This window comes from Gracilinanus agilis, chromosome 2 (genome assembly GCF_016433145.1).
Source record: "Gracilinanus agilis isolate LMUSP501 chromosome 2, AgileGrace, whole genome shotgun sequence".
Classification (NCBI taxonomy): domain Eukaryota; kingdom Metazoa; phylum Chordata; class Mammalia; order Didelphimorphia; family Didelphidae; genus Gracilinanus; species Gracilinanus agilis.
In genome coordinates this window covers 439,358,117-439,383,246 of record NC_058131.1, presented here as the reverse complement: position 1 = coordinate 439,383,246, position 25,130 = coordinate 439,358,117, and the positions used below count along the sequence as shown (strand labels likewise).

Below are 25,130 nucleotides of genomic sequence, written 5' to 3'. Positions count from 1 at the left end.
ATAGGGCATAGAATCATTGCAAACAAATGCAAAAGAGCAGATATAATAAATGTAACCTTCTCAGATCATAATGCAATAAAAATAATAATCAGTAAGGGCACCTGGACAGGCAAGTCAAAAACCAATTGGAAATTAAACAATATGATTCTTCAAAACCAAATTGTCAAAGAAGAAATCATAGAAACAATCAACAATTTCATTGAAGAAAATGACAATGATGAGACATCCTACCAAACTCTGTGGGATGCAGCCAAGGCAGTACTCAGGGGGAAATTTATATCCTTGAGTGCATATATTAACAAATTAAGGAGGGCAGAGATCAATGAATTGGGCATACAACTCAAAAAATTAGAAAGTGAGCAAATTAAAAATCCCCAGATGAAAACTAAAGTAGAAATACTACAAACCATGGGAGAAATTAATAAAATCGAAAGTAAAAGAACTATTGATTTAATAAATAAGACTAGAAGCTGGTACTTTGAAAAAACAGATAAAATAGACAAAGTACTGGTCAATCTAATTAAAAAAAGGAAAGAAGAAAACCAAATTGATAGTATCCAAGATGAAAAGGGAGACCTCACCTCTAATGAAGGGGAAATTAAGGCAATCATCAAAAACTATTATGCCCAATTATATGGCAATAAATATAACAATTTAGGAGATATGGATGAATATTTACAAAAATATAAACTGCCTAGATTAACAGCAGAAGAAATAGAATACCTAAAAAATCCCATATCAGAAGAAGAAATTGAACAAGCCATCAAAGAACTCCCTAAGAAAAAGTCACCAGGGCCTGATGGATTCACAAGTGAATTCTACCAGACATTAAAAGAGAAACTAATCCCAATGCTATACAAATTATTTGATATGATAAGCAAAGAAGGAGTCCTACCAAATTCCTTTTATGACACAAATATGGTACTGATTCCAAAGCCAGGGAGATCAAAAACAGAGAAAAAAAACTACAGACCTATCTCCCTAATGAACATAGATGCAAAAATCTTAAATAGAATACTACCAAAGAGACTCCAACCAAGTAATTAAGAAGATCATCCGCCATGATCAGGTGGGATTTATACCAGGAATGCAAGGAAGGTTCAACATTAGGAAAACCATCCACATAATTGACCATATCAACAGTCTAACAAACAAAAATCACATGATTATCTCAATAGATGCTGAAAAAGCCTTTGACAAAATACAGCATCCATTCCTATTAAAAACACTGAAAAGTATAGGAATAGAAGGACCTTTCCTAAAAATAATAAACAGTATATACCTAAAACCATCAACAAACATCATATGCAATGGGGATAAATTAGAAGCCTTCCCAATAAGATCAGGAGTAAAACAAGGATGCCCATTATCACCTCTATTATTCAACATAGTACTAGAAACACTAGCAGTTGCAATTAGAGAAGAAAAAGAAATCAAAGGTATCAAAATAGGCAATGAGGAGACTAAGCTATCACTCTTTGCAGATGATATGATGGTATACTTAAAAAATCCTAGAGAATCAACTAAGAAGCTGGTAGAAATAATCAACAACTTTAGCAAAGTGGCAGGATACAAAATAAATGCACATAAATCATCAGCATTTCTATACATTTCCAACACACTAGAGCAGCAAGAAGTAGAAAGAGAAACACCATTCAAAATCACCCTAGACAATATAAAATACTTAGGAATCTACCTACCAAAACAAACACAGCACTTATATGAAAACAACTACAAAACACTTTCGAAACAAATAAAACTGGATCTAAACAATTGGAAAGCCATTGATTGCTCATGGGTAGGACCAGCTAACATAATAAAAATGACAATTCTACCCAAATTAATTTACCTATTTAGCGCCATACCTATCAAATTACCAAAAAACTTCTTTACTGAATTAGAAAATACTATAACAAATTTCATTTGGAATAGCAAAAGATCAAGAATTTCAAGGGAAATAATGAAAAAAAATGTGAAGGAAGGGGGCCTAGAAGTACCAGATATTAAACTATACTATAAAGCAGCAGTGATCAAAACAATATTGTACTGGCTAAGAGACAGAGAGGAGGATCAATGGAATAGACTTGGGGTAAATGACATCAGCAAGGCAGTGTATGATAAACCCAAAGAGCCCAACTTTTGGGACATGGATCCACTATTTGACAAAAACTGCTGGGAAATTTGGAAAACAATATGGGAGAGATTAGGTCTAGATCAACATCTCACATCCTACACCAAGATAAATTCAGAATGGGTGAATGACTTGAATATAAAAGGGGAAACTATAAACAAGTTAAGTGAACACAGAATAGTTTACTTATCAGATCTGTGGGATAGGAAAGACTTTAAAACCAAGCAAGAGTTAGAGAAAATTACAAAATGTAAATTAAATGGTTTTGATTATATTAAACTAAAAAGTTTTTGTACAAACAAAAATGATGTAGTCAAAATCAGAAGGGAAACAACTAATTGGGAAAAAATCTTTATAATGAAAAACTCTGACAGGGGTCTAATTGCACAAATATACAAGGAGTTAAAGCAATTGTATAAAAAATCAAGCCACTCCCCAATTGATAAATGGGCAAAAGACATAGGCAATTTTCAGGTAAGGAAATCAAAAGTATCAATAAGCACATGAGAAAGTGTTCCAAATCTCTAATAATTAGAGAAATGCAAATCAAAACAACTCTGAGGTATCACCTCACACCTAGCAGATTGGCTAAAATGAAAGAAGGGGAGAGTAATGAATGTTGGAGGGGATGTGGCAAAATTGGGACATTAATGCATTGCTGGTGGAGCTGTGAACTGATCCAGCCATTCTGGCTGGCAATTTGGAATCATGCTCAAAGAGCTATAAAAGAATGCCTGCCGGGGCAGCTGGGTAGCTCAGTGGATTGAGAGCCAGGCCTAGAGACGGGAGGTCCTAGGTTCAAATCCGGCCTCAGACACTTCCCAGCTGTGTGACCCTGGGCAAGTCACTTGACCCCCATTGCCTACCCTTACCACTCTTCCACCTATGAGACAATACACCGAAGTACAAGGGTTTAAAGAAAAAAACAAAAACAAAAACAAAAAAAAAAAAAAGAATGCCTGCCCTTTGATCCAGCCATACCATTGCTGGGTTTGTACCCCAAAGAGATCATAGATAAGCAGACTTGTATGAAAATATTTATAGCTGCGCTTTTTGTGGTGGCAACAAATTGGAAAAGGAGGGTATGTCCTTCAATTTGTGAATGGCTGAACAAATTGTGGTGTATGCTGGTGATGGAATACTATTGTGCTAAAAGGAATAATAAACTGGAGGAGTTCCAGGCGAACTGGAGAGACCTCCAGGAACAGATGCAGAGCGAAAGGAGCAGAGCCAGAAGAACTCTATACACAGAGACTGATATACTGTGGTAAAATTGAATGTAATGGACCTCTGTATCAGCAGCAATACAATGACCCAGGACAATTCTGAGGGAGTTATGGTAAAGATGCTACCCACATTCAGAGGAAGGACTGCAGGAGAGGAAACATATAAGAAAAACAACTGCTTGAATGCATGAGTCGGGGTGGACATGATTGAGGGTGTGGACTCGAAACTACCACACCAAAGCAACTACCAACAATTTGGAAATTGGTCTTGATCAAGGACACATGACAAAACTAGTGGAAATGCGTATCGGCCATGGGTGGGGGAAGTGCGGGGGGTGAAGGGGAAAGGAGGAGCATGAATCATGTAACCATATTAAAAATGAATATTAATAAATGTTAAAAAAATTTTTTTAAATAGTAAATCTTGTTTTGGTCCCCTCGAACCACTCCCAACCCAGTAAATTTTTAAATAGCTAGTACAAACAATAATTTAGTAATAAAAACTGATTTAGTAACAATAATAATAGCTAAAATTAAGATTACAAAGGAAAATCTATAAATCCCTTAGATCGGTGATGGTCAAACTATGGCTAGTGGGCCAGATGTGGCCCCTTGAAATGTTCTATCTGGTAGCATGACATTAATCCTAATCTGATGAATATAATGAAAAGGATACAATACAATGAAACTTCTAAAGAGTTGACTTAGAAACAAACTGACAGATGAGAATTTCCTTTCCTTTGGCCCTCTCTTTAAAAAGTTTGACCCTCACTGACTTAGATAGTTCCAGAGATCAAGGGAGCATAACGATTATTTGAAGTGTCTCAAAATTTAACTAAAAGCCATAATCTGGGACGATGTATTAAATCAAAGGATGACAGCTAGACCTTATTGTAAGAGCCCATCAGGCCTGCTAACTGCCAATGTTGTGAGCTTCAGGTAAGTTTCTGCCATCCTCAGTAAGACCACAAGAGCACCAGGTTCTGATAACTTTGAGATGATGGGGATATATTAATAAACCTTAAGGTAGCACTGATAAGAGTTAATCTTTCCCCAACGAAAATCCTACAAAATGAAATCATAAACTCCTAAACCCCTTCCCCAAGCACTCTTCCCTGCTCCCAAGTCTAATCCATGGTTATATAAGTGCTACCTTCCTTCTTCCACTATCATCCCCATCCTTATGCCATCTGACCCTGGATTCTTATGTCATTTACCTATGTCCTTTCTTTGCCATATTAAAGAATTACTGAAGCATGACTCCCTGCTTTCTGACATCATGGTTTTTCCAGAAAGGAATTGAAAGAGCCAACCATGGCTATCCCCAACTGAAACTTGAACTGAACTTATAGTCCTCTACTCACAACTAATAATTACAATAATTAATTAGCAATTCAAAGTTTATTGGAAAAAACAAATTTACACATAATAAACAATGATGAGAATAAGAGTAAGTTAAATGTGATAAAATGTTGGGTACTCTAAATAACAAGCATGTTTGTCATAAACAACCTTATGAGTCAACTAGCCTTAATCTCTCTTTCAGATGGGAAAATTGAGATCTAGAAAGGTTAAATGATTCATCAATTTTATTAGTGACAGAATCAGGACTAGCACCTTGAGCCAAAACTTTCATTCTAGTTCTATTGTCTTTTTACCACATCATGAGTTTAGAGTCAGTCCATCTTAGACTGGAGTTGTAAAGGATCTTCCCAAGGAAAATTGTGTTTCTAGGCAGGCTTCAAAGAATGAGCAAGAACTACTCTGGAATAAAATCTCAAAAAAGATTTGAAACTGTTAACAACAATAAAGCAGAGGGCAGCTGGGTAGCTCAGTGGAGTGAGAGTCAGGCCTAGAGACAGGAGGTCCTAGGTTCAAACTCGGCCTCAGCCACTTCCCAGCTGTGTGACCCTGGGCAAGTCACTTGACCCCATTGCCCACCCTTACCAATCTTCCACCTATGAGACAATACACCAAAGTATAAGGGTTAAAAAAAAATAAAAAATAAAAATAAAAAATAAAAAAAAAAAAACAATAAAGCAGAAAAGCAAGTCTGTCCAGTGGTTGTTCTTAGAAGCAGAGGGAATTCTTGCAAAATAAAGAGACCAAAAAAGGTCAAGATCATCAGTACTGGTGCAGCTGATGATGACTGAAAGCACATTAAACACAAAGAAATCAATTTACACATTTAGTTTCTCTCTATCAGTGTAAGTGAGCAGATAACAAAGGGAGACCAACACACATACATATACACACACACAAACACACACACACACACACACACACACACACACACACACACTAAAATCCAAAACTGAGACATCCCTCCAATGGGAGTGACCATCTCCTTGCAAGTCTCTAATCTAACACAGATGTGTTACCATTTGTAATCTTTTCAGAATCTTTTCATTTCCACAAAGGGAAATGCACATTTTTATACACAGGAAGTAATAATGAGCATCATTAAAGGAATTTGAAAGCTGGCTTAGTGTCAGAAAGACCTAAGTACAAGTTCTGTCTGGAACACATTCTGGCTGTGAGGCTATGAGCATGTCTCTTAACTTCATGGTGCCCCAATTAATTTCCTAAACCTATAAGTTGTAGGTGGTAATGTGCATCAATAGAAAGAGTTTCCTCACTAGAAGGTCTCTTTAAACAAAAAAATTACAGGTCTGATTCTCCCTTTCCCCCACAAAATGATTCTAATATGGAAACTAAAACACATGCACTCTTCTTACAGAGGCAGTGGTCTAAATGCAGACCTCAAGACTGGCTCTTCATTGCCCTCCTCGAGAGTATTCAGATTTTGAGAGAACACCTCTTCCTGTGGGCTGAATTAAAAGGAAAATAGATTGGTAAGTCCTTGTATGCCCATAAACCAAAGAATGAAATGCTCTTCCTCGCCCAAATGCCCTTTTGGGGCTCTTCAAGAAATAAATAAGCACCCACTGTTCAGCATTTAATCTCTGAAGTAATCATCATATTAGGAAGCAGAAATTTACTAGCAATCTAGAGTTGAGGGATCCATTCAGAATTTGCCAACTGGCAAAAGGGAGATGGGAGAGGAAGAAACTTTATCCAAAAAAGACTCACCATCTAGTTGCTAATGGCTTGCCGCCTGGCTCAAAATCAAACACATTTATTTGGACACTTCTAGTCTGCAAAAAAAAAAAAAAAAAAAAAAAAAAAAAAAATCCACATTCACTTATTCCTGAGAGCCGTTTAAAGCAAAAATATTATAAGAGAGGTGTGACTTATATATTGAATAATGAAACACAAGAAGACCTGCTATGAAACTGATTTGGGATAATAAGGAGAAGAACTGTGTGTTATACTCAGAGAGAAGCACCATTCATCATTGCATATGAAGGTGGTGATTTGAACTGGGAAAATAGATGAAGTAAAATTAAGCTGCATAGCTGAACCAGTGAGACAGATGTAAACTTCTCAGAGATAAGAAACTGTATCTTATACTTTTCTGGTTAGCCAACTTTTTTTAAAACATTTATTAATATTCATTTTTAACCTGTTTACATACTTTATGCCCCTACTTTCCCCTTCACCCCCCCCCCGCTCTCCCCCTACCCATGGTCGACCCACATTTCCACTGGTTGTAACATGTGTCCTTGTTCAGGGCCTATTTCCAAATTGTTGTTAGTTGCATTGGTGTGGTAGTTTCGAGACCACATCCCCAATCATGTCTGCCTCAGCCCCTGCATTCAAGCAATTGTTTATCTTCTATGTTTCCTCTCCTGCAGATCTTCCTCTGAATGTGGGTAGCGTTCTTTACCATAAATCCCTCAGAGTGGTTAGCCAACTTTTTAAAAGAGTTAATGTACGTGACAATTTGGCTTATACAACATAGATACTCTGCTAGCATCTGTTGAATGAAATAAATGAATCAATGAACCAAATGCTGCAGCAAGGCTGGTCCTTATACTCACTCCTCCATCCCTTCAAGCATAATTTTATTCCCTCCCTTTCTCCAATTCTAGCTAAAAATCCAAACCCATCTTTTTAGGCCCTAGCTCACATAGCCACTCATCACTGAAGGTTTCTTTGATTAGATTTGTGGATTCAGACCCTAGAAATCATCTAGGCAAGTTCCTTCATTTTGTAGATGAAGTAAATGATACCCAGAGATATTAAATGACTTACTTAAGATAACCCAAATAATAAGTGTCAGAGGTAGAATTTAAACCTCGGTCTCCTGCCTCTACATCTAACCTTCTTTTACCTGCATCAAGAGGTCTTTTTATTTGATTTCTCAACAATCCTTCCCTTCTTTACATTTCTATAAAACATCCCTATACCAGATATCCTATCACTCTCTGATGTGTACATTTTACCACACCATCAAAGCTGTAAAGTTCATGATGGCCTGTATTTACAATTGCTTTCTGACTCAATGAATTCATTTCAAAAAAACATGATTTTAAAGCTGAGAGTTTTACAGAGAGGAAATGAAAAATGATTTTTTTTTCATTTTATAAATGAGAAAACTAAGATCTAGTAAAGAGAAGTGGCTTATCCAAAGTCATTTATATAATAGTTGTCCAGACAAGATTCTCAATCTCATACCTAATAAAAAAAAAAGATTCTTTTGGAAAGATTTTTCCCCTTTGTTTCTTTTAGCTCCCCTGGAGAAAATTATAAGAGAAATATCTTTCACTCTTTACATTAAACATCTAAATTTGTAGAGAACTTTATCTGTCAGATAAAGAAATCAAAGTTATATATAACTATATGAATAAATGTTCTAAATCATTATTTTTTTAAAAACTTTATCTTCAGCCATAAAATGAATACTATGTATTGGTTTCAAGGCAAAAGAGCAGTAAGGGTTAGGCAATTGCCCAGGGTCACAGAGGTAGGAAATATCTGAGGCTAGATTTCCCATTTCTAGACCTGGCTCTCCATCCACTGTACCACCTAGCTATCAATTATAAATCATTATTTATTAGAGAAATGCAAGTCAAAACAATTCTGAGTTATCATAACACACATTTCAGATTGGATAAAATGATAAAAGAAGAAAAACAACAAATGTTGGAGGATATAAAAAATAGGAACATTAAAACATTGTTGGTGGAACTATGAACTAATCCAGCCATTTTGGAGAGCAATCTGTAATTAGGATGAAAAAGTTATAAATCCATGTATACCTTTTAACTAATAATACCACTATTAGTTTTATTTAATAAGGCAGTGATGGAAAACCTATGACACATGTGTCAGCACTGACACGCGTAGACATTTTTGATGTCACACAGCCACATACAAAGAATTATGGGTCTGCATGCCAAGGATGAAACATTTTCTATAGTGTAGTGTAGACACTCTGTGCACTATAGATGACAATTCTACCTATATTAATTTACCTATTTTGGTTTATTAAATACAGTTACATATTACAATTATGTATTTTTGTTATTTAAACTATAAATATTGCTTATACTTAGCCTGGGTTACTATTTAAATAAATGTTAGTGTATTCTCTTAGTTTCCCTAAGTATACCAAAATATGATGTACGAAAGAGATAATTTTATTTCCTCTCTTCCTATACTTATTCCCTAAGTTACTTTTTCTTGCCTTATTGCTTTGGTATTTCTAACCCTATGTTAAGTAGTAGTAGTGATAGTAGGTATTCTTATTTTAACTCCAGTCTTATTGGAATCTGCCTAATTTTTTTCCTTTGCATATAATATTTGATCTTCTATTTAGATAAAGATGATTTGCCAGATGAAATTTTCCTTTGGGATTCCATTTCCCCCGCAATTTTTTTTCTGGAAGACTGTTTCTGCCTAGTGTAGATATCCTCTGTATTTTTCCTTATTCTTTCTTCAACTTTGCCCCAGAGGCCAGAATTTCTATGCGTATGACAAAAATCTAGCTCCACCTCAGTGTTACCCTTAAAGAATTTAAAAAGATCTTCACATTTCTTAAAATGTCAATTAGGAATAGCACTTGGTTTAAAAATTTTACCATTCACTTCTATCTTTGGATTACGACTCAACATTTTGTTTTTCATTAAATTGGGAAAATAAAGATTCACTGGTCCATTTTAAAGAGACCATTCCAATCCTAGAAGATTAGTTATCTAGCTGTCTTTGAGTCTGAGTTTCCTCACTGAAAAGAAATGAGATGACTATATCTCTAATACCTATTTCATAGTATTGTGAGAGATAAGTGAGATAATATGTGAAGCAAACTTTACATATCTTAGATTGCAAGATAAATGTTAGATATAATAAATAATATCCATTATTACCATCATCATCATCATCATCTGTTGAAACAACCAAAAAAATACCAAAAATGAACATATTAGTCTACAGTGGCAATGTCCTTTAGTACAGAAGGTAGACGGCAAGCTGAAACTGAGGTTCTTGTTCTTTCTCTATCATTAACCAATATTATTTTTATTATTAATAACAGATGAGCTAATAATTAATTATTATTATTAACAATACTGAACACAATAGTAAACAAGTTACTTAACCTTCCAAAGGACGCAATTTTCTCCAAAGTAACATAAAGGAGACTACATGATCTCTACAGTCCCTTCTAGCACTGACATTCCATTTTTAATCAACCTTGATTTTATCTGGAACGATTTTTACTGATGTTTGGGAAAACTAGATCATCACTGAAATTCAAGTGAAAGAAAAATTATATTGAAGAATCAAAACACCTAACACACATTTCAAAAGAAAAGGAATTTCCAATCATTGAATATCATTCATGGGACTAACATGATTATTTTTAAATTCTTATTCTCCTTTTCCTTTATTGAAAAATGCTATGTGAGGCTGACATTTTCAAAAAATATGACTTTTGAGCAGCCCGCTGAGTCCCTCTGTATGTAACGGATTCTTAAGCAACATCTTGGAATAATATGGGAAGAGAAATGAATGAGAGGGAATTTGTCAATTCTTTCCATCCAAAATCACAAGAAAGGGATACATCTGGAATGATAATGGCCTCTCTTTCAGAATAATAGGTAATGTTGGAATTAGTATATTGGTTACACTGAAGCAATACAGTACTAGCAGGAATCTGACTCAAATTTATTGTAAGTCTTCCACGACCAGCACCCTGAATATTGCTTGACGTGATTTGAGAGTTATTTTTACCAGAAGGTCACTATTACTATTAAATATTGCTCTAGAGTAGAGACCCTTTGGGCTATGTTGAGAGAGAAACTGGCACAGAAGGGTTGAGGGCAATGTTGGCCTCATTTCAGATTTTGATCTAAAATAAACTAAACTAAACTAACAGGTTGTGAAATAAGCATAATGATGCTTTGCATAATAATATCATAGAAGGTTAGTTTCACAAGAGACTTTAGTGGTCACACAGTCTAGCCCCTATTTGATAAGAATTTTCTGCATCATGCTATATAAATCTGGAGAGAGCAGTAAATAGTGTCTGTTAGAGATTACCCAAGGTCTTCTACTCTCTGTACCTGTCTGTCTGCCTCTCTCTCTCTCTCTCTCTCTCTCTCTCTCTCTCTCTCTCTCTCTCTCTCTCTCTCTCTCTCTCTCTCTCCCCCCTCTCTTGTAATTTTCTTCTTAGTGATCTTGTTGGCTCACCTGGATTCAACTATCACCTATAAATATGATTATCAGATTTATGTCAACCTAACCAATCTTCTGATTTCAAGTCTCTCACCTCCAGTTGTTGAACATCTCAAACTGGTTATCCTGTGGACATTGCAAACCCAGTATGTCTCAAATTAAACTCATCATATTTCCCAAAGAACCTTCCTCTCTTCTTAATTTGTCTATTACTATCAAGGGCACCACCATTCTCCCTGTCCTAGATGAAAACAATCATGAGTCTTTCAAATTTCCTCTGAGGGTTTGGTATTTGAGGAATATTCTGTAATGTGCTTTTCTCTGACCTCAAACACTTTGATTTTTTTTCTCACGTTCACATAAAAGACAGAAAACTCTCAGATTTGTCTTCTGCACCACGAGCCTGAACTAGATCTGAATTCTGTACTGGCACAGAGAAATTAATTGCTATTCAGATAATCAGAATGAGGAGAATAAAGGATGGGTGCATTAAAGGTGGTATACCTCAGTGGGAAACTTGGTCTTTGACTATTTAAGATGGCATTTAGTTCCTGTGGTTTTCCAAGGGCCATGGAAGGGCATACTTTGATTTCTTCAGTTCAAGATTGCCACTTTTGCTCCCTTTATGACATAGGCACAAAATTTAAGGACCTGAATTGTTGTACAGGGGGCTTAAAACAAATGTTTCAATTTTCCATTTTCAAAATGAGAATCAATGGCAGCAGAGAATAAAAATCAATGCTCAGCACTCTGGAAAGAGCTACGTTGGGGTAATAAATCAGATACAGCAAAGCCAGAAACAGCAGTTACTAAGCAGGGAGAACCTATCTCACCTTGTGTCATCCACTTTCCCACCTCCCAGTTCTAGGAAGGGCTTCAAGCAAAGAGGAAGTGTCAACTCTCTTTCCTAATAATCATTCTTATGTCAATCACCCTGATGGAGCTTTTAACAGCCCTAAAAGAAAATGAGAAATCCTACAATATGTGTAAAAATCACTCGTGTCTATCAAAGATGTGAGGTAAAAAAAGTAGTTGCCCATCAATTGGAGAATAGCTAAACCAACTCTGGTGTTGGTATGTAATGACAAATTATTGTTCTAGAAGAAACCATAATTAAGATGAAACTAGAGAAGTATAGATAGACATATGAACTGATGGGGAGTGAAGGAACTAAGGCCAAGAAAACAATTTACATTGTTAGCATATCAAAACAAAATTGAGGAAACTAGAAGGAAACTGACAGCCTTGTCATTTGAACAAAGTTGACTCTATAGAAGAGTTGAAAAAATGTAACTCCTTTTCCCTTCTTTATAGAGGTAAAGAATTTTTAGCAAAGTATATCTTGCTATCAGAGTGCCACTATTTTCCCAAAAGTGAATATGTCAACAAATTTTAGCTTGACAGTTCTAGTGAACTAAAGTCTTATTACATATAGTGAAAGAATACAAATGGGACTGGCCATGCTAGATATAATGCCTCTCTAAATTCTGACCGGGTTTGATAGGTCAAATCCAATACAGAAAGTTTCTGAAAAAAACAGTAATTTTCAAAGAAACAAAAATGCTATTTATCAGTCAAAACCAAAATCCTTCCTTCCAACTTTGGAAAAAACACTTAAAGTCTCTAAATTAAAATGTTGGATTTCCTCTTGATAATGTATAACTGTGAACACAGTTGTTAACTCTTACTCTTAGGACATGACCTAATAAGTGGTTTACAAGATAAAACAATAATGTTATAAAGTTGTTTTTGTTGTTCTGAGTTTTGACAGATAAACCCGCTGTGAATAAGGAAAGCCCATACTCATGGGAGAAGAATGAGATTTAATGCAGATTCAAAATTTTTATACTTTTAGGATTAGATAAGTGCTTAAAAATCACTTAGTCCAATCCCTTCATTTTAGAGATGAGACTAATACTGGGGAAATGGGCTAGTATTGCTGGGGGGGCTTGAAGGGAGATTACCAGCAGTCCAGTTCCCCTTGGGGACGGGACAATTGAGCAAAAACGGAGTGAGACGAGCCAGAAACCCAGTAGGTTTGCAGTGGCTGATCTGAAGTGCCATCTGCTGATTTTAATTTTTATATCATTTTCCTCAAAATTACATCAATGTTGGCATGAATTCCATTCCCACCATATATTTTATCTTTGGAAACAATGTGTTAGGTGTGTTTGATGTATCTCTTGGGCTACAGGGTGAGAACATACAAGACTTTTCATGGGAGACAATTTCTTCATATTTCATTAATTGTTATTTTATATTAAGTTACTGTACCAAATCGGATCAGGAAAAGGGGGAGCGGGGGAAGAATTTGGAGACTGTTCTGGCCTGTTCTTGTAGGTACCTGTGTATGGGAATCTGAGTTAGAGATTTAAAATTTTTAACATTAACTCACTAACTCCTGTTTTTTTGCTGGGCTGATTCTAGGGATAGTTTCTATAATCTGGGGGTTGTACAGGGGTTTATTTTGGGATAGATTAGTCTGTGACTGTGATAGTTCTTGCCATGAACCTGTATTGTTTTTCTGTGTCTCCTTTGAGCCAAATAAGGTTATTGATTGCAATAGTTTCAATGCAAGTGAATGTCACTGTAAAAAGTATCACATAGGGTAAACTGAGTGTGGAATTTCCATCTTCCTGACAACCTCCCATGCTGGATTGTCAGAGTTTGTGAGTAGCCTTGCTAAACATCACAGCCTCAATGGCTTCCAGCATAGTATGGCATAGCATTTTAACATGTAAGAGTCCATAGAACCCTTACTGAAAAATTACTGAAGACATCCAAGATTGAAAATTGCCTCTGACAATTATTGACTAAGTAGCCATGGCTAAATTGTCTAATCTCTCTACATCATCTGCAAAATGGAGTTGATAGCACGTGTGATTTCACAGAACCATTATAAAGGTCAAGCCAGATCACACTGATAGGTTCAGAGATTTACAATTGGAAGAGACTTCAGAAACTATCTAGTTCTTTTCACAGAAGAAGAAACAGAGACATAGAGAGATTATATCACTTACTCAACTACACACAGTAGCAAACATTTAAGACAGGATTTGAACTGAGGTCCTCTGACTCTTTCTAGTTTATCATTCTATTTTCTCTACGGTTTACAAACTTATATAGGTAATATCTATTATTGCTATCTATTCTAGTTACCCCATGTAATAGATGGAGAAACTAGAGAAAAGGTATGACTTTCCCAAATTCACACAGCTAATTGTGATAGAGGTAAACAAGACTCCAGGTCACTTTACTCTCAATCCAAACTTCCCATGCACCCACTGCCATCTTATCCTAGAATTATAAAGCAATTCCAAATTCAGCCTCCTCCCCCATCTTTTACCCTTCAGCTATCAAAGAGTTAATGCTACCATAAACCATGGCACCTAGCAACAGAGTTATTTCACAAACTGGAGAAACCCTATTCAGTTTAAGAGAATTTGAGGCACAGTAGGAAAAGTGAAGATACAAGTTCCAGATAGACATCGATACAAAAAACTGGTCACTCAAAGCTCGAAGCAATTTCAAGGAGAATAATCTCAGGACGCAATGAAAAGAGTCAGTTATGGACTGGAGAAGGTACTGGCTTTGGTTATAGAGAGATGAGTTCTCCTCTGAGCAACCTTTTCAGGAGATTCTACATCCAAAGGGGAGCATGATGAGAATTTCACAGGGGAGAAAGGGGTACAGAGAGCTCTACATTTTATAGTACTATATTCAAAAGAGGTACAATTCCCTCTGCTACTTCATACTCTCCTTTCTCATTAGGAAATGTGAAGTTATGTTCTCTGCCAGATTCAAACATCCTGCCCAACATTGTATTTGGCTATGCAGTAAAAATAGATGGATATACAACAAATCTAATATTATCCACAATTAATGTTACTCTTTCAGATGTTTTTATACTCCAAGCTCCCTCTTTTGCATTCTCATATACAAATATCATTTCCCAAGATGTCTTACAACCACCATCTGAACTTGACTGACTAATGTTTAGGCCAATGATGGACAAACTATTCCCCACAAGCAAGATCCAGGCCTTAGTTTGCCCATCACTGCCTTAAGCAATTCCCTAATTACTATGCCCCCATATCCAGATGTAGTGATTAAGGAATTGCTTAAGGCAGTGATGGGCAAACTACAGCCTGGATCTGGCCAGAAAGGAATAGTTTGTCCATCACTGGTTTAGACTGTTGTTCCCAACACTGCTACTGGAAACATTAGGGGAAGCTTTTTGAGGACAAGGACTGCTTGGGCAGGAAGAACTATGATCTTTTTCTCATTCAATGTGATGGGTGAATGGGAGAAATAACATTTCTAATACATGGAATGAATTGTGACTCTGCTCTTTCATGAGATAAGTCACATCATCTGTCACTTGACCTTCTATTTTGGGGTCTCTCGTGTCCACCACTACCACCATGTAAACTCATTTTGGTATGGTCCACTCCTCCTTTAGCAACACGAGAGGGAGTACTTGAGTGTTTATAAAGCTTACAAAGTTGATTATGCAATTTCCAATCATTGGAGTGTCCTAAGAACAAAGGCATCCTGCCATCAAACTTCAAGCTTCCTCTCACTACAGCTCTGAAAGCACACATGTAGCACTCACAACCTGCAGGCAGCACCGACACATTTGCTGGGGTCAGGGAACTGTGGGCCGGCAGCAGCAGGAAAGGGAGCGGTGCCTCCTAATTCAAAAGCCAGGTGATGGCCCCTCCACAGCCAGTCTGACCACAGCAGTCTTTGCACATATATTTTAATGATTAATCCACATTACTAATACTTTCTTAAGTACAGAAAATAAACAAAAAAATAAATCAGGCTCTCATTTATAATTGTTGATTTCCAAGGTATAAATACTAAAAATTTAACAACTGGTTCAAGCCAATTAGAGCTGACTAAAACATTATCCTACCTATAGAGATAGGTACCAGGCACCACAGAATATACTACTTGGAATCAGGAGCCCTGATTTCTAGTCTTACTTCAGAAACTTATCTTTTAAATGAAATTGTGAATATATTTTGCTGTGACAACAGATAATTCCCAGCAAAAATCCAAACGAACTCCTTTATGAAATGTTACCTGTTTGATTATCAATTATTAACCAAAAGGAAGGCTATATCATTTTTACTTTAAAAGTCTAATACAATTCCATTCAACTTAACTAGAATCTTATTGCTTTACCATATGGAATGTATTTAAAGTGGCTATAGTTACAGTGTGTATAATTCATTGATATCAAGTTTTCATACTTTTGAGGCAAATCATTTAACTTCTCACACTCTCATCTATACATGATAATACTTGTACTACTTACTTCACAGGATTGTAAGGATCAAATAATATATAGAAAGTACTTTGTAAACAATAAAGCGCTATGTGAATTTCAGCTATGATTATTATTCCTAATTTTCTTCCACAATACAATATATTCCAGGCATACATATAACCAAAGTTATGCCAAATAAAGAAAACTTAACAGTCCAAAGCTCTCAAAAGCCTTTTTTCTTTTCTTTTCTTTTTAAATTTAGGTTTCTTTTATTTAAGTTTAATGTTAATTCCATGCTGTGTTTCAGTAAGAACAATACAGTCAAATATCCTATAGTACAAATTACTTCAAGTTACACAAACTGAACGAAAGAGGTTCAATGAGTGAAGGAGGGAAAGGAGGAAAGGGGTAGATGGGGTCAAAAGCCTTTTTTCTCAGGTGGATGTTATACTTGCCAAGACTACAGAATTCCTGTTTACAGGAACTTGTCAGCAAAGTCTGGCCTTCTTACCTCTGCATCAGCTGCTTTTGGCTCACACACACAGCTGTCTGGTAGTCATGAGTTACACACACTTTATGAGGACTGCACTTCACATTCAAGCAGGGATCTTTGGATGGATCTAGAGCTATTGGAGAGAAAATGAAAGAGTATTAGGACCTTAAGGGAAATTCAATTTCTATTTCTTTTCAAATAAACTGCAGGATCTTCTGGTGGTAAATAAAGCTAGTCATGTGTTAGTGCTGTTTTTGCAGACAAGATGGTATTAGAATGGAAAATAAAACCAGAGAAAATTATATATCTATCGTACAATTTCTATTTTAAAATCAGAATAGTGATTGCTATGTGCTGTGGGAATTTTAAGCTATCTAAAACACTGATTTCTAAATAGAAATTTTGAAATCTGTCATTCACAAGGCCAAATCTTACCTTTCCTTATTTGCTTGGTTAAAATTTCTTTTTATAACATCAGAGGTACTCAACTTCTCTTATTCCCACTAATTTTTTTCTTTAAAAAAAAAAAGCATTCCTATAGAAAGATAGTTTTTGCTACATAGGATCATAGGTCAGAACTGCAAGGGGGATAATGAATCTAGTCCACTCACCTAAATTTACAGATAGGTGAAAAAAACAAGCTTGTGCTCTCCAAGCTTGCACAATATATCACCGATGGAGGTAAGACTAAAACCCTTCATCCCCTAACTTAATCTTCCCTTGCCTTTTCCAGTACAAATTATTCTACCCAGTTAAAATGATTCCACTAAGGCATTAAAATCTAATGGAGAATGGTTTTTTTTATTCCATTCCAATTTGGCCCTCTTTTCCTGATTCAGACTGTCTTGCCCCCATTTCAATTCAGTACCTATTTATTAAGTGCCCAATGCATAAAGATACATAATTTGAATAAGACACAGTTCTCATTCTTATTGAGTTGTCTAATAAGCAATGAGCCAAATAAATGGATAACTTTTAATGTAAAGTACATATACATTAAGGTGTTTTTATTTGTTTTTAAGATCCAAATTACCCTGTGAGAACTGAGGAAGGAATTTAATTAGCATCACTATATAGAGAAGAAAAAACAAATCAAGGTAACCAGTGAACAAGCATCTATTTAAGCACCTCCTATATGTCAGGCACTGTACTAATCACTGGAGATACCAAAAAAAAAAAAGGTAGGGACATCTAGGTAACTCAGTGAATAGAGAAATAGGATATATTGGGTTCAAATTTGACCTCAAATTCTTTCTAGCTGTGACCCTGGGTGAGTCACTTAACACCAAAACCAAAGATAAGGGTTCTTTATTTTTGTTTTTGTTTTGATTTGTTTTTAGAATAAAAAAGGAGACAGAGAAAATAAATGGGGTTGAAAGTTAGGATATCTTGTTTTATGAATAGAAAGGAAGGCAATGTTACGGGACTATAGTGAATGCAGTAAGGAATGGGCATGGAAATAAGGTACAATAAGAGTGAAAAGTAAAGAAAGGGAGAGTTATTGAAGTTTTTAAAAGCCAAAATGGAAAATTATATACTAATACTGGAGGTAACAGGGAACCCCTAGAGTTTATTGAATGGGGATATGAATGGGTGGCATGATCAGACTTGCGCTTTAAGAAGATAAATTTGTCAGCTGAATGGAGGATAGAGTGCAATAGGACAGACTTGAGTCAAGGAGACCAATAAGAAGACTACTACGATAGTCCATGCATGAAATGATCGGGGCCTGTACCAGGGTGCAATGTCAGACCCACACCACCTACAGTGCCAAGCCAGCCCACAAGAGCTAGAGCAAGCTTGGGACACCCATTAAGTCCTTGGAAGCTACCTGGGGACACCAGGACCTGTTACTGAGAGCAGCAAGACTTAAGACCCCAAGAGGCTAAAGAACGTGCGGACTTTGAACACAGACCCTAAGCACAGGCATTTGCGTCCACTCATCCAGAGCTCAGGAGCTGACTCAGATCCTGAGCCCAGGAGTGGACTCATATCCTGAGCACAGGAGCGGACCTTGAGTGAGGACCCAGTGCAGAGGGGTGCACGACTGTGGAAACAGCTCCCTGAAACTGTTAAAAGAGCCTTGGATAGGGGAACAAAGAAGGGGACCACCAGGAGGCTGGACCTTAAGAACAACGAGATCTGAGACTTCAGGAGCTTGGAGAGCTCAAACAGACCCTGGGTGTGAGGATAAACCTTAGAGGGCACAGGGCTAACAATGCCAAGCCAGAGACAAGAACCCCAAAAGAGAAAGATCATCAAGAAGAAATCTGTAACACTCGACAACATTTACACAGAGAAAATCCAGACAACAGAGGAAACAGCAGACGAGAACAAACAAGTAATCACAACCAAACCTTCCCAAAATAATGAAAACAGGTCACACGCTATTGAAGAGTTCAAATCTGAGATGATGACAAAGATTGAAGAGATCTGGCAAGAAAATAACATTTTAAAAGGCAGAATTTCACAATTGGAAAGTGAGGCAAGTCAAATGAAGACCAGAAATGACCAGATTGAAAAGGAAAACCTAAAGAGTATAGCTGAAAACCAAAAGATTATAACCGAAAACCAGTCCCTAAAGGCTAGAATTGAACAATTAGAAGCTAATGATCTCTCAAGACAGCAAGAACAAATAAATCAAAGTCAAAAGACTGATAAAAATATAAGAAAACATGAAATATCTCAATGAGAAAGTGAAAGACCAAGAAAATAGGGCTAGAAAAGACAATTTCAGAATCATTTGTCTTCCTGAAAAAGCAGAAATTAATAGAAATTTGGACTCCATACTAAAAGAAATTATTCAGCAAAACTGCCTTAAAATTCTACAAAAAGAGGGTAATATAGACATTGAAAGGATCCATGCATCACCCCCTACTCTAGACCCTGAAAAGAAAACCCCCAGAAATATAATAGCCAAATTTAAGACCTTCCAAGTAAAAGAAAAAATTTTACAAGAAGGCAGAAAGAGACAATTCAGATATCAAGGAGCACCAATCAGGATCACACAGGATCTGGCAGCTTCCACTCTACAAGACCTCAAGGCTTGCAATATGATATTCAGAAAGGAAAGAAAACTGCGTCTACAACCAAGGATCACCTACCCATCAAAACTGACTATATACTTGAGGGGAAAGTTTGGGCATTCAACAAGACAGAATATTTCCAAGTATTTGCACAGAAAAGACTAGGACTAAATGGAAAGTTCGATATCCAACCACAAAAATCAAGAGAAACATGAAAAGGTAAATAAGAAACAGAAGGGAAAGTAAGAAAACTCTTATTTTTTAAATTTGCCTCTTTAAGGGCTTTAATAAGACATAATTATTGGTACTCCTATGTGGAGAAATGTTATCTATAATTTTCTGTACTGAACTCTATGTACTGTTATAGTAATTGGAAGAATTATTCATAGAGAGAGGTTGGAATATTAAATGGTCTAAGATGATATGAGGGGGTGGGAAAGAGAGGGGTGAAGAGTAGGGGACACGAAGAGAAACTTGAGAGAATAAGAAAAATAGGATATTGTATTACACACGAAGAGGACGTGGGAAGGAGAGGGGACAAATACTATTATAAGAAGGAGAGGAAGAGAGCATTAAGAGACAATATTTAAATATTACTCTCAGGGTAATTAACCCTGAGAGGGAAGAGTAGCAATATTATCCATTAGGATATGAAACTCTACCTACCCTACTGAGAAAGTCAAAAGGAATAAACCAAGGGGAGCAGGGGAGTGGGTAGGTCAAAAAAGGGAGGGGAGAAGAAGGGGAAGGGAATTCATTAGATCTTAAAAATATAAAAGAGGAGAATGATAAGGGAGGAGGTAAAAAGGAAAGTTAATGAAGGGAGGGGACAAGGGTTACTGGCTTAAAGCAAACCACTGGTTTAAAAGGAAATAGTTTAAGAAGAAGGGGTAGAACTAGGAGAGGATACCAAAATGTTGGTGAATACACAACTGATAATTATAACTCTGAATGTGAATGGGATGAACTCACCCATAAAAGGGAAGCAAATAGCAGAGAAGATTAGAAACCCAAATCCTACCATATGTTGTCTACAAGAAACACATACGAGGCGGGTGTACATACACAGATTTAAGGTAAAGGGCTGGAGCAAAATCTTTTGAGCAACAAATGAGAAAAAGAAGGCAGGAGTGGCAATTGTGATTTCTGACAAAGCCAAAGTAAAAATGGATACCATTAAAAATGAAAGGGAAGGTCATTACATCCTGAATAAAAACAGTATAGAAAATGAGGAAATAACAGTGCTCAATGTGTATGCACCAAGTGGCATAGCATCCAAATTTATAAAGGAGAAACAGGCAGAGCTCAAGAAGGAAATAGATAGTAAAACCATAATAGTGGGAGATCTAAATATTCCTCTTACAGATTTAGATGAATCAAACCAAAAATTAAATAAAAGGTAAGAGAGGTGAATGAAGTCCTAGAAAAATTAGATTTAAAAATATGTGGAGAAAAATAAATATGGGCAAAAAAGAATACACCTTCTTTTCAGTTGCACATGGTACATTCACAAAGATTGACCATGTAATAGGGCATAAAAACATTGCAAACAAATGCAAAAGAGCAGAAAAAAATAAATGTTACCTTCTCTGATCATAATGCAATGAAAATAATAATTAGTAAGGGCACCTGGACAGGCAAATCAAAAACTAATTGTAATTTAAATAATATGATTCTACAAAACCAGCTAGTCAAAGAAGATATCATAGAAACAACTAACAATTTCATTGAAGAGAATGACAATGATGAGACATCCTACCAAATGCTGTGTGATACAGCCAAGGCAGTACTAAGGGGGAAATTTATATCCTTGAGTTCATATATTAAAAAATTAGGGAGGGCAGAGGCTAATGAATTGGGCATCCAACTTAAAAAATTAGAAAGCTAGCAAATTAAAAATTACCAGATGAAAAACAAATTAGAAATACTAAAAATCATGGAAGACATTAATAAAATCGAAAGTAAAAGAACTATTGATTTAATAAATCTAGCCACAATCAGAGGAAGAACTGTGGGAGTAGAAACAGAGAAGAAAAACAACTGCTTGAACACATGGGCTGCTGGGGATATTATTGGGGATGTAGACACTAAATGATAACTCATGTCCAACTATCAATAATATGGAATTAGGTCTTAATCAATGATACATGTAAAACCAAGTGGAACTGTGCATTGGCTTCAGGGGTTTTAGGGGGGTTTAGGAGAGAGGGAAAGAACATGAAACATGTAACTATGGGAAAAATATTGAAAATTAAAATTAAAATTAAAAAAGAAAGAAATTAAAAAATTTTTAAAAAAAGAAATACTCTCTATACAATCTTGAAACAAATCAGGGGAATGAATCAAATGATCTTTGGAAAACATAGAATAGGCCCTTAGAGATCATCTTCATAAAACCTCTCATTTTAGAAATGGGTAAACTGAGACGCAGAGGAAAGAGACTCAAAGTCACGCATCTAGTTAATGTCAGAACTATGACAACAATTATCATCTCATTCCTAGTTCAGAGCTCTTCCTAGGTCACCATCCAGACTTCCCTATAATTTTTTAATGTGACCAATGCCAGAGGAACACAGTCTGGGACAAATAAACTTGAAATATAAGCAATACTCTTAATTAAAACTCACATACACACACTTACATACATATACACACATGTATACACCTGTACTCTGTGCATATACATGTACAAATTCTCAGACATATTGAACCATGTAGGCAAAGCAATTCTCTTAAAACTTCAAGTGCTTCTTGTGAATGATATGAATGCAGAACTCTAATACATTCTGAGCAAGCTGTAATGGGAAGGCAGAAAATAGAAGGGAAAGAAATAAGTTCTTCTTATTTATACCAAGCTCATTCTAATTCTGTACAATGTTGCACTGCCTTATCAGGTTTATAAATCTGTAGGTCTGTGGGAATAATAAAGCTACGTGTCGACTGAATGGTAACAAGCTGTGAACTGTATGGTGAAAGTTGAGGAGATTTATATCCCTTTGGGCAGAAGAGTCATATGTGTTCACTTGCCTAGTACTCTGAAAGATAGAATTTACCTGGAAATGCTCCCAGCCTAACTGCCAAGCTGGCAGGGAGGCTTGCACGCAGCCCAAAGCTCCTCTGCCCACTCAGGGCTGAGTATCTAATAGTGTCCACTATGAGAAGAAAATATCTCAACCATGGTGCTACATGGACATAATAACTATGTCATACTGAATTATAACTTCTCAATGTCCCAAGCAACTCTAATAGACTAAAAACTACAGAGCAGATATGAATATGCATTGGTAAAAGTTTCCTCATTGGGAGATGTCTAAACAAATGAAATCACAAGTAAGATGAAAATAGTTTCCTATTCCCAAAGATTTAAAGTACTTTTCTCAATGCCATTTGGTTGATTAATGGATTTCTTTTTCCATTACATAAATTTTACATTTCTGTCTTCCTTTTTATTTGATTAATATATTCTCCTCGATCTTTTAACGTTTCTCTTCCTTCATTCAACTAAGTGAATTGTTCAAAATCTTCCCTCCATGATCATTCACACTTTCTTTTTAAAAGAATATATTTTTGAATTGCAATTTCCCTAGAAGATTTTCTTTGTTTTGTCTTCCTCGTGTTTCTTTTTCATCCTAGTCTACTCTAAATTTTATTTTTTCTGATTCAAAGGTTATATTGTTACTTATTCTTTCATTCTCTGTTGAAAGAATCTCTGAAGTGTCAGTTATAAGCTGCCTCTTCTGTGTTATTGCCTTTATACATCATATGCTATCCTCTTTATTTCTCTATTCTACCTCACCATTAGTAATATCAATTCATGAAGAAAATAATGTTAGAAGCAATGTACTATTATTTAAGTCTGTCTACCACTTTATGAGGCAAAGTAGTCCACCCTGGAATTACCGTAATAAGTCTTCATCCCTAAGGTCATCTTTCCTATATTTGCCTTTATGACCTCTTAAGTCCTCTTCTGGAGTATGATGCTGTCCAAGGAGATGCATCTTTTCCTTTAAAACAAAATGGAGATTTCTGAGGGTTCCGGGTTAAGATGGCGGCAGAGTAAGAAGCAGCTCTTAACCTCTCCAGACCAAAACACACAAAACACCTCAAGGGGACATAAAAAAAAAAGTCCAGACGAACGGAGGAACCCCACAACAGGGCACAGCGTGGAAGGTACGTGGAATCGAGGCATTTCCATGCTATAAAGGGGTGAAATAGCTCTCATTAAATCGCGGGCTGAGCAACCACCCCACCCCTACCCCCTCCACACACAACACCTGTAGCACCGAAGTAGACTAAAAAGAAATAGAGCAAGTTTGGGGCACCCATCGAGTCATTAGCAGCTCCAGGGCCTGTTCCTGAGAGCAGCAAGATTTAGGACCCCAAAAAGCTAAAAAAAAAACACACAAACCTGAGCGCAGGAGCAGAACGCAGACACAGAGCACAGGCGCAGGCGGAGGCGTGGGTGGAGGCAGACACAGCCACGAGCTAAAGCTCTGAAACCCTGAGTGGGGAACCAGTGCAGATGGGTATACAACTGTGGAAGCAACGCCCTGAGACTTGTAAAGAAACCTCCGGCCGAGGGTCAAGCAAGGGGGTACACCAGGGGGATTGACCTTGGAAAAAACCAGACCTCAGAAGCCAAAAGACCGCGGACAGACCCAGGACAGACCCTGAGCGGGAAGATAAAACTTAGAAGCTACTGGACTAATGATGGCTACCCAGTCTCAGGAAGTTCTGAAGAGAAAGATTAACAACAAGAAAAAGAAGTCTTTAACACTCGACAACTTTTACACAGAGAAAATCCAGACAACCGAGAAACAGAGGAGGAGAACAAACAAGCATCTGGACCCTCCTCAAATAAGGAAAACTCCTCACAAGCTATGGAAGAGTTCAAAACTGAGATTTTGAGGAAAATGGAAGAGATCTGTCAATAAAATAACAGTTTAAAAGGTAGAATCTTGCAATTGGAAAGTGAGGCTCAGAAACCAAATGAACTGATAAGCAAATTGAACACCAGAAATGACCAGATTGAAAAGGAATACCAGAAGATTATGGCTGAAAACCAGAAGATTATGGCCGAAAACCAGAAGATTATGGCCGAAAACCGAAAGATTATAGCCGAAAATCAATCCCTAAAGGCTAGAATTGAGCAAGGAGAAGCTAATGATCTCTCAAGACAACAAGAACAAATGAAACAAAGTCAAAAGACTGAAAAAATAGAAGGAAACATGAAATATCTCAATGAGAGAGTGACAGACCAAGAAAACTGGTCTAGAAGAGACAATTTGAGAATAATTGGTCTTCCAGAAAAAACAGAAATTAATAGAAACCTGGACTCCATACTAACAGAAATAATTCAGAAAAATTGCCCTGAAGTCCTACAACAAGAGGGCAA

General features: G+C 36.5%; 1 protein-coding gene across 1 annotated transcript in view; it reads right to left on the bottom strand.

Moving 5' to 3' along the window:
* Positions 1–25,130, bottom strand: part of SPOCK1 (SPARC (osteonectin), cwcv and kazal like domains proteoglycan 1) — a 794,690-nt gene that overhangs the window by 294,697 nt on the left and 474,863 nt on the right. The window contains exon 4 of the mRNA XM_044659936.1: positions 16,728–16,842. Coding sequence (XP_044515871.1) covers positions 16,728–16,842 — 115 coding nt within the window. The remainder of the gene's footprint in view (positions 1–16,727; positions 16,843–25,130) is intronic.